At 38.5% G+C, this 11,338-nt stretch overlaps 1 protein-coding gene across 1 annotated transcript in view; it reads left to right on the forward strand.

Annotated features, from left to right (window-relative positions):
- Nucleotides 1–11,338, forward strand: part of Utrn (utrophin) — a 515,860-nt gene that overhangs the window by 132,920 nt on the left and 371,602 nt on the right. Inside the window, exons 10-14 of the mRNA XM_048800520.1 lie at nucleotides 3,044–3,247; nucleotides 4,198–4,379; nucleotides 5,048–5,198; nucleotides 6,732–6,851; nucleotides 9,885–9,986. Of these exons, the coding sequence (XP_048656477.1) occupies nucleotides 3,044–3,247; nucleotides 4,198–4,379; nucleotides 5,048–5,198; nucleotides 6,732–6,851; nucleotides 9,885–9,986 (759 nt within the window). The remainder of the gene's footprint in view (nucleotides 1–3,043; nucleotides 3,248–4,197; nucleotides 4,380–5,047; nucleotides 5,199–6,731; nucleotides 6,852–9,884; nucleotides 9,987–11,338) is intronic.

An 11,338-nucleotide genomic window follows, 5' to 3' on the forward strand; every position in this document is an offset into this window, starting at 1 on the left:
ATAATTCACGCCATTCTTTTTGTTTGTTTTTTGTTACTGGTGATTGAACCCAGAGGATCTTAATGAGCCCACATCCCCAGCCCTTTTAAATATTTTATTTAGAGACAGGGTCACACTAAATTGCTTAGGGCTTCGCTTTTGCTGAGGCTGGCTTTGCACTTGCAATCCTCCTGCCTCTGCCTCCCAAACTGCTGGGATTACAGGTGTAATCGCACTTGGTGCCATTCTGTCTTAAAAGGGAAGGAGACTGTCTTTGCCTTTATGATGTGTATGTAAAATAATTACGTGTATTTAGGGTTGGGGTTGGCACTATGAGGACTGCACTAACCATTTACTGTTTGCTGACAAGCTGGTGTATTAACACGAAACTCCTTATTTATATGCTTTCATTAGTGTCAGATGTTGAGTGGCAAGAAAAAATGAAGTGTGGTGAAGTTTTAATCCTCTGCTCTTTGACATAGCTTGCCTTCTGCTACTCTCCAGCATGTGCTAATGGTCGCTCTTCTCCCAGCTCTGGCCTTTCTACACACACGTGCTGTGTCGCAGTAGGTGATCAGCAAATGATTTCTGTGCTTCTTCCCAGCTGTCTGCCTGTTGAACGTCTCCTCATGTGTTTTAACTGATACCTTTTGGACGCATGTGTGTAGATACACCTTCCATCTCATAGATGCTGGTTCCTATCCATGTGGCTTCTGGCTGGTCACTAACTTTCCCAGTTCTTCTATAGCCTTATTATAGTATAGAGATTTGGTCCACATGATCCTTAGAGTTATTTCAGCTCTGTGGGTTCAGGATTTTAGGTCTAGAGCTTCACTCATTTCTCTTTTCCTATCTTTGGCACCATCCACCCCTTCCTCGTTCAGCTCAGAGCTTACTGGTCCATTCCCCGCCTCCCTGGCTGGTCTGTTAACTCCGATATTCAGTTTACTGTTTTTTGTTTTTAATTCTTCCTCCAAGATGTCTTCTGTGAGTTTTCCTTCTTTTTGTTAAAGAAAGACTAAAGACCTTTTTTCCCGTGTGGTTTGTCTGATGCGGCCTCTCTTCACACTGTATTTCTAGTGGACCTTCGCTCTTCTTCCCCAGCAGTTTGCCATGTGCAAAACACCCCTCCACCCACTATCCCCTGGCAAGCTGGCCACTTCTCCATAGTCTAAGTGGAACCTTTAGAGAGCAATCTTCTCTGATTAACTTACCAAAATCCAACTGTATTCTCCTTTTCTCTATTTCTTGCTATCACAGTAATTTTTGTAAACTCTGTTAAGAATTTTAAACTGTATTTTAGGAGCACTGAGAAAGTAGTGAAAGACTTTATGCAGGGAGTCTTTCGGATGTGATGCATTTTCTAAAGACCTTCTGCTGTGTGAGGAGTGGCTTGTGGAGGTAGGAGTCTAAGTGTCAAATGGGAGCACGCTGTCTTAGCCCTGCGGAGAGACATAGGTAGTTATGGAGATGGAATGGTCTGGATGGAGTTGAGATAATTTTTGCAGATGAGATCTGCTTCCATATTAGATATGGAAGATGAAAGAAAGAAGCCAAGCTGGCTTTCGAGTTTAGCTGGAGTATTTAGATGCATAGAGCCTGAGAAGGAATACATTTTGGGAAAATGAACAAAAAGGGGACAGTTAACCATGGACATGTTTTGATATGCCCATGAAACATGAAATGAAGGTGTTAGGGTAGTTGGGTATAGGAATTTGAGGCCAGAAATGTGAATGTGAAATGTGTGCATAAGACATAAATAGTTTTTCAAATTCTATCAAAATAGATGCAGTTATTCAAGCCAGAGTGTACAAAAAGGAGGAAAAAAGGCCCAGGACTGAATTTTGAGAAGATTGATTACTCATTGGTTGGCAGCTGCTGTTGAGCCAGGAGGAGGTCACTGGGCTGTTACTCTGCAAAAGGTGGGGTTCAGCTGGACAGCTAGAGAGCTACTAAAGTTTAAGTAAGAACCATGGGTGATCAGCACTTCTTGTTTCCTTGGAGCCCTTCTGGTTTATGTATGTTGTGCTAGCGGTTATTATAGAAATATTCTAGTAGGCTGGTTGATTATTTTGTCACTGTGAAGATGATGGTAGAAAAGTGGATCTTTTAACTTTTCATTTGCAGTCTGGGGGTATATTTAGCAAGTGAAAGGGAATGTTAGTGAAATCCCTCTGTTAAGTATAAGAGCATGTCTTATTGTTCTCTGTTCATTTGTGTACACATGAAATATTCTGTTTTAAAACAGTGGATAAACGTCAATGCTGTGGAGATAGTCTGCATAAATTTTAAAGAACTTTTGCTCTGAACAGGAACAAAAGAACAAAGAGACAAGTGGGTTTGGTGATAAGATACTGAAATACAGAAAGAAAAACGCAGTTTCTTAGAGCTTAAGAGAAATTGATTTTATGAGCCCTAAAAAACAAAAACAAAACAACAACAAAAAACAAACAAAAAAAACCCAAAACCAAAAAAATTAAGGTAGCAAAAGGGCCATGGCCTCAAAAAACAAAACCCCAAACCAATCAGTACAATCAGTACCACAGCCTGTGTATATGACTGTCTTTCAGTGTCTGAGATGCAGTGTTAAAATTTAATTCAGTAAAAGCATTATAACCAGGGGTCAAAACAGAGTTCCAATGGCTCTTTTTCTGTAAATTATATTCGTTGTTCAAGGTTCAGTATGGTTCAGCTCTTCTATGAAACTTTCCCAGTTGTTTCAGCCTTTGGTAAACTCAAATAGCAACACTGATGGGACTGCAACATTTATAACTTTGCTGAGAGCCATTTATTTTTGTTCAGAAGTGATTCTTGTGGGTTATTTCTCTCTCCCCAACTATATTAGAATGGCCTGGAGTCTAGAACTCATGAGTGTGTGCTGCTGTTGTACATTTTGCTGTTCTAATACACTAAATAAATGCTTTATGATGAATTTTTGGAATTGCTACCCCAACTCCTGAGAATTAATTAATACCTGAGACTCAGTGGTGCCTGCCTTGGGTTCACCAGTGCATGTTGAACCCTCCTGACAATTGTGAGTTTTTTCTTGGCTTTGTTTTCATAGAGTACAGCAGCAGAAGAAGAACATCAGAGTCCCCGAGCTGACACCCCCAGCACTGTCACTGAAGTGGACATGGATCTGGACAGCTATCAGATAGCACTGGAAGAAGTACTGACCTGGTTGCTTTCTGCAGAGGACACCTTTCAGGAGCAGGATGACATTTCTGATGATGTGGAAGAAGTCAAAGACCAGTTTGCCACCCACGAAGTAAATATTTGTAGTTCATGAGCTGTATCTGTCTACCTTGGGGGTTGTGCTAAAATCCAGGGCTCCACCCTGATACTGGGTTTGTGGTTTGCTAAATTCTGCTCTGATGGAAATCAGTGCATAGTTCTGCTCATTTCTGAAGTGTATTGCTTGGGTTAAAAATCAATACGATGACTTGTTATACCAAATTTTTAGGTTTTGAGTGTTCCCAGGAAGTGATTGAAGTGATTATTTTTATTTGTTATAGGATTAAGCAAATGTACAGTTTTACCCAGTGTTCCTATATAGTTTATGTAATGAGAGTTCCTTGCTATTTTGAGGATATGATATATTGCAGTGAAGTGATTGTGACCATGTGGAGATTTCTTTCTGGTGAAGCACTTTTTTGGTGTAGGTATTTTAATTGACAGATCTTATTTATTCTTTTGGATTCAAAAGGATAGAAGTGGTAAGCCTCTCCTCTTGTAGGAGTGTGGTGTTTTATTTATTTGCTTATTTATTTTGCAATACTGGGGATTGCACCCATGTACTCTGAGCTATATCTCCAGCCCTTTTTATTTTTATTTTGAGACAGTTCTTGCAAAGTTGCCCATTTTGGCTTTGAACTTGTGATCTTCCTTCCTCAGCCTCCCAGCTACCTGGGATTATAGGCATGCACCACCATGCCCAACTTTTTGACACTTATTCCTACTTCCACAATCCTTGGTAGGAAAATTAGCATGTACTTAAAAAAAAACAGGTATTGTCAGAAATAACAGTTTTCCTTGATCAATTTTTCTTTGACTTATGCCAGATGCTTTTTATTTTCAGACCTTAAAACATTGCACCAAAATCTACTTTACATGTGCTCTACTAGGCTACCTTTTTCTGCTGCATCAATATTTAGGCTGCGCTAGCTATTTATATTTTGTAGTAAGCAGCTCACAGATCTTCATGGTATACCTGTCTAGGCTTTTATGATGGAGCTGACCGCACACCAGAGCAGAGTGGGGAGTGTCCTGCAGGCAGGAAACCAGCTGATCACACAAGGCACCCTGTCAGATGAAGAGGAGTTCGAGATTCAGGAACAAATGACCCTACTGAATGCGCGGTGGGAGGCTCTCCGAGTGGAGAGCATGGAGAGACAGTCCCGGTAAGTATGCCTCAGCAGGTGAGCACTGTATTCCACAGACTGCATTGTATAGTTGAGCTCAGGAGGTAGTCTGCCTTTCTGTGCAAAATCAAGATCAGCACAGAACCAGCCTCATGACATCTTGACTCTCCTCCGTGTTATATTGCTGGGGCTTAAATGATCTTTGTGTCCTTTTTGATAAGTTAGCTCATCCCCAAGGTAAAAGTTGGGAAGACACATTCCAAGTGGAGAGTTATCTATTGGCATGGTACTTAAATTGGCAAACCATTAACTGGGTGTGGTGACAGGACTATGTGGTATATATGGATGTACTGGTCCACATTGTAACATTTATTTATAAAGCAATCTTTTCCCATAGTCCATTTTATTTCATATATTGTGTATTGCATTCTATTACCATTTCCACCTATTTAACAAGCAGGAATTCCTGATGGAAGAAACAATAATTCTGATATGAATAGAAGATGATGTTATTTACATTCTTTGGCTCCATTTAGGCAGAAAATAAAAATTTTTTTTTCCTCTGGGTTTCTGTATTTAAAGACCAAACACTGTATTAGTGGCTTTATGTGGGTGTGTTCCTGTGCTCCATCTCTTGGTGCGTGGAGTGGGTATGTCCCTTTGCAAGGGAAAGAGCTGGTGGGAATGATGCTGTGTCCCCTGGCCAGGCTGCATGACGTGCTGATGGAATTGCAGAAGAAGCAGCTGCAGCTGCTCTTGGCCTGGCTCACCCTCACGGAAGAACGCATTCAGAAGATGGAAACCCGCCCCCTGGACGATGATGTACAGTCCCTGCAGAAGTTGCTTGAAGAACATAAAGTAAATCTGTTTCCTGTTTCTTTTTTACTTCATCAAATATGAAAGAGCAGCACTTAGCATTCTCCAGGGGCTGATACCTTCTACCTTTAGTGTAGTGTTGGGACACTTTTGAGTTGTCTTTTCTTTAGCATCTCAGAGGGTGGAGCTCATGGGGATGTCACTTTTCTGGGCCAGAGAGGAAAGCACATGTACAGCTTTATAAGGGTATATGTGGTGTTCTTAAGAAATTGTGCAGCTTTCATAAATTTTTATATATATATATATATATATATATATATATATATATATATATTTTAGTTGTTGATGGACCTTTATTTTATTCATTTATTTATATGTGGTGCTGAGAATTGAACTCAGTGCTTCACACATGCTAGGCAAGTGCTCTACCACTGAGCCACAACTCCAGCCACTTTTGTAATTTTTGAGGAGGGTCTTTTGAGACCCATAAGTGGTTAAGAACCCTAGAGTGGGCTGGGGATGTGGCTCAAGCGGTAGCGCACTTGCCTGGAGTGCATGTGGCCTGGGTTCGATCCTCAGCACCACATACAAATAAACATGTTGTGTCCGCCAAAAACTAAAAAATAAATATTAAAATTCTCTCTCTCTCTCTCTTTAAAAAAACAAAAAACAAAAAAAACCAAAAACCCTAGAGTGTTGCTGTTAATGCATGGTGTTGGGGAGGAAGCAAACCCTGAGAGGCACTTGTACTTAATCCTGTAAGAAACCCTGTTGCCTTTTCTATGATCCAAAAAGCATCAGGTACCGGGTGAGGAATCAAAATTTGGTGGACAATTTAATTTGGTCACAAGTTGAGTAGATAACTTTATCTCAGCCAAGAAAAAAAAAAAAGGTAGAGTAAAATGCCCTTTCTGTACATTAAAGAATTTTATTGATCCCTGAACCATCTTAGATAACTCATTAAAGGTTTTGGGGCTACATTAGCACTACTCAAGAGGTACCAGACAACACTAAGGATAGCATTTACACAAATCACCTCTGTAGGTCTAATGGCCATGGCTTTCCCATGGAAAAGGGAAGACGGGAAGGGACCAGATGTCCTCAACTGCTTTTTGCGTGGCTGATGAGAATGGCCTCTGCAAACCATCCAGCCTCTGCTCATCTCTCAGTTTATACCATACGACTCTAGATCAAGCAGCTTGACTCTGTGTATTTAAGCTCTGGACTTTTAGATTTACCAAGTCTCCATTTTTGTCGTAATTCCTGGTTTAGACATTCAACTCCTTTATGCTTGTTTGGCTGTTGTTGTGCCCACTAGAACTGGGCACAGAAGAGACAACATCCATTAGCAATCTGTTTTGACATCGTGTTTTCAGACTGCTTTGCTTCATAATGAAACAGAAAGATGTATAGCAGCCTTGTTTCATTAGTGGAACACTTAGGGTAATGATTAGTAATTTAAATATGACGCTTCATTAGGTGTGCTTAATTATTATTGACAACTAAGTGGATTTTAAATAGGTAAGTGGGAAAGACAAGAAATAATAGTGTATCTTACTTTATTTTTTCCTCTAGAGTTTGCAAAATGATCTTGAGGCTGAACAGGTGAAAGTAAATTCCTTAACCCACATGGTGGTAATTGTTGATGAAAACAGTGGTGAGAATGCAACAGCTGTTCTGGAAGATCAGTTACAGGTAATAAACCTGCAAAGTAGGGCAGTTCTGGAGGATCTATGATCCAAGACCCAACTGTGTTCCTCCTGGGCTTTAAGTCTTCAGTTATTGTTTATCCAAAAGGGTAGAAAAACTACTGTATTAGTCAGCTATTCATTATTATAATAAAACACTGGAGACAGACTACTTTATGAAGAAAAGAGGTTTATTCAACTCACAGTTTTGGAGGCTGGAAGTCCAAAGAGCATGGCATAGGCTCTTGAGAGGGACCTTTGGCTGAATCACATTATAGAGGAAGAACATGTGTATCTTTCTGTGTGGTCTCTCTTTCTGTTCTTATAAAGTTACCAGGATTCAATCATGGTGGCATCACCCTAATAATCTAATCTGCTCACTTGCCAGAGGACCTGCCTTATGTAGCATGATCAGATTAAGTTTCTTCCTCCTTAATATCCCTAAATGTTAAATGTCTGCCATGAATTGTGGTGGGTTGGAGGAAATCGTAGCACCTGCCTTTGGTTGACCTTCCCAGTTGGGGCCATGGCATGTGACTTACAGGAGTGCCTAGGTACTGACTTCAGCCTGTGGGGTGAATGGGTGGGGCTGCTTGTCCAGCTTCCTTGTGTATAGTAGTGACAAGATTGCGAAGCCCAGGAACAGATCACAAGTGGTCTCCAGACCTTAATCAGAAATACTCAAAGAATTTGTAGAATGCTTCAAGATATGGATTCCAGCCCCATGCAGACCTGAAATCTTGCACTGCAGGGAGCTGGGGAAAAGATGACCAGTGGATGTTCACTGTACAAAAATCTGTATATGCATACTAGAATTCGAGAATCTTAGCTATATAGGATTTAACATCCCCTATTTTTTTTTTTTTTGATAGATCTGTGTGTAGGGTAAACAACATTTTGGGGAGGCCCAATAAAATGCTTCTTTTTCAATGAGGTGATAGTATATTTTTGCAGTTCTTTTTTTTTGTCAGTGCTGGGAATTGAACCCAGAGGTACTCCTCCACTGAGCTACATCCCTAGCCCTTTTGATTTTTTATTTTGAGTTAGGGTCTGCCTAATTTGCCTTTAACTTGTGATCCTCCTGCCTCAGCCTCTCGGGTAGCTGGAATTATAGGCATGTGCCACCGTGCCCTACAATGTTCCTGGAATTTAAATAGACAATAGGTTACCATCGTGAAACTGGAGGGCTTTCTTCTGGCTCTACATTCTCTACCTTTGCTGCATAAAAAGATTACATTGGTAATTAAATATCAAAATAGTATAATATAAATTGACTCTTGTTCACATATAAGTAGCATGTAAATTTTTAACATTTGTCAAGCATTATTTATAAAGTGGTAATAAAATTTTTTAGGAAAAACCATTATTAAGGACTTTTTAAAATAGATTAACCAAATTTATTTAGTATTGCTTATACTTGTAAGATTCTGTTGCTTATTTATGTGGAGTTTTCTAGGAATTATGTGATATAAACCAACAATCTAATAAGCATTTTATTTTGTACGAATTCTCTTATTCAGAATGCTTTTATAAGTTTAAACATTTATCATAATTTTGGTACTGTAGATGAAAACTTTCTTGGCATTGTAAAAGATAAAGAAATAAAACTGATAGACTGAAATTTTTAAGAAAACCATTATAGTCTGAAAAAAATTGAAGTATATAAAGTAAACATGTTTACTCTTTTGAAGATATATGTAGGGCTGGAGATGTGGCTCAAGTGGTAGCGCGCTTGCCTGGCATGCGTGTGGCCCGGATTTGGTCCTCAGTACCACATACAAACAAAGATGTTTTGTCTGCCGATAACTAAAAATAAATATTAAAAAATTCTCTCTCTCTGTCTGTCTGTCTCTCTCTCTCTAAAAAAAATAATTTAAAAAAAGATATATGTAAAAATGTCACATTCTTTTTTTGGTATGGATATTGAACCCAGGGGCACATAACACTGAGCTGCATCCTCAGTTCTTTTGAGACAGGTTCTTGTTAAGTTCCTGAGAGCCTCAGTAAGTTGCTGAGGCTGGCCTTCAATTTGTAATACCCCTGTCTTACTCTTCCTAGCTGCTGGGATTGTAGGAATACACCATCATGCCCAGCAAAAATATCACCTTTTTCATAAAATCCACAATGAAATGGAAGCAGCGTGATTGAGTTCTAGCTGTGCTACCTTCTTGCTTAGTAATGTGAAATAATTAAATTCTGTAGAAACTGTTTTTTTTTCTCATGTATTTATACACTGATAGGATTAGTCAGTACTATTTTAAAGCAACTTTTAAATAAGTGCTTTTTAAAAAATAAATTGCTACTCTGTAACAAAGAGCAATGGGAATTGTAACTTTTTTATGATTTATTTATTAATTTATTAGTAAGATTGTTTATTGCAGATACCATTGTACCTCGTAAAATATGCATGGATGAGTTAGATAGGCTTAAACATTATACAGTGCATACATGCATCAAAACATGTGGTCCTCAATTAATATGCACAACTTTTGTTTTATAATGGAATATTACTCAACTTTAAAGAATAATTAAATTATGGCATTTGCAGATAAACGGATGGAGTTGGAGAATATCCTGCTAAGCAACATAAGCCAATCCCCCAAAACCAAAGGCTAAATGTTTTCTCTAATATGTGGATGCTAATTCACAATAAGGGGGGAGGTGCAGTAGGGAAGAATAGAGTTACCTTAGATTAGATAGAGGGGAGTGAAAGGAGGGGAGGGGAGAGGATATGGGAATAGGAAGGATAGTAGAATGAAACAGACATTATATATATATATATATATATATATATATATATATATATATATATATATATATATAAACTGCATGATCAATGTGATTCTACAACATGTACAATCAGAAAAATGAGAAATTATACTCCATATATGTATATCAAAGTGCATAAATACATTCTACTGTCATGCATAACTAATTAAAACAAATAAAAAATTAAAAAAAAGAAATTAACCTTTCTAAGGATTATGATCGCTCTCTCTTCAGGCTCTGTTGACTGAGGCTGGTTTTCTTTCTCCCCTAGAAACTTGGTGAGCGTTGGACAGCCGTGTGCCGTTGGACCGAAGAGCGTTGGAATAGGTTACAAGAAATCCATATCCTATGGCAGGAACTGTTGGAAGAACAGGTACGAAACTCCTGTCTATTAGCAACAAAATAGATGGTGAAAAGTAACCCATCTTTTATTATGGCATTAGAATAAAGTTGTCCTGTTTCTTTTTCTTTGAAAGGAAAACATGCAAGTGGTTATTCATTATCATAAAAGTCAGATTCTTCCCAGATGTAGTGCAGCACACCGATAATCCCAGTGACTTGGGAGGGTAAGGTGGGAGGATGGCAAGTTCAAGCCCAGCCTGGGCAACTTGGTGAGATCCTGTCTTAAAACAAAAAAAAAAAAAATAAAAAGGTCTGAGTATGTCGCTTAGTGGTGGAGTGCCCCAGAGTTTAATCTTCAGTATTGTATTAAAAAAAAAAAATCAGATTTCTATCCATTCTGTCATGCACCTTATTGATAAAGATCAGGTTATATGGCTCCTTTGTAATAATACTTATTAGATTTGCATTTTTTTTTTTTTACAATGTTAGCATTCTGATAGGGTACATTCCTGATTTGGTGAACATAATCATTATTGGATCTGTGTTGGATGATGTTTGAATTTGTATCCACACAATTCCTAGAGTATAGTCTGTGTTGAGTAAATAACAAATAAATGAGTCTGCCCAGTGTATTCTAAACTTTAATCACAAGATTTTTTTCTTGATGTTTTACTAGAAAAAGTACTGAAGTTAACTGGGTAATATTTTGTAGCAATACCTTTGGTTAAACAGTATGTTTTTTTCACTAGTTCTCACTACAGCAAATGAAAAGAGGGTACGAAGTTGCCACCTTGATTTTCCAGTCAGAATAGTGGCCATTTGCCCTTCCTCCGCGCTTCGAGAAAAGCAGCCCTCAAAACAGAATACACAAATCAAAACTTTTCTTCCCAAATGATTGTGGTCTAGAAAATAAGCACGTGCTCTGTTTCCTCGTCTGTGATACCCATTTTAATTCTGTCAAATGAATTTCATTTCCACCCACCAAAAGCAAGTGTATTCTCTTCAGGAGGGGAAAGAGAAGCCAAACCAACGGCAGGAGGTTTTGTGGTTTACTAAATATGGTGGCAGATCCTACGTCTTAAAAAGTAGGTTGCAAGATTTGTCCAAATATAAATTATTAGTCACTACCCCTCATTTAGTCATAATTTTCCTATTAAGAATCACATAATGAATCTGATTCTGCTTTCTAAAATATTTATGGTGTACTTCACAAATATTTATTTTTACTTGGAACTTTGTATTTAGGGCGAAGAGTTACACAGAATGGTTTAATTCTTTCTTCAGTGATGACGGTCGAGAGACTTTGATTGCCAGAGAAAATCATGGTGTTACTTTCATATTAGCCTTTTATTCCCTTCCTCCCTCTTTTCCTCCCTCCCTCCC

The sequence above is a fragment of the Marmota marmota genome, unplaced genomic scaffold (genome assembly GCF_001458135.2).
Source record: "Marmota marmota marmota unplaced genomic scaffold, marMar, whole genome shotgun sequence".
In the NCBI taxonomy this organism is placed as follows: domain Eukaryota; kingdom Metazoa; phylum Chordata; class Mammalia; order Rodentia; family Sciuridae; genus Marmota; species Marmota marmota.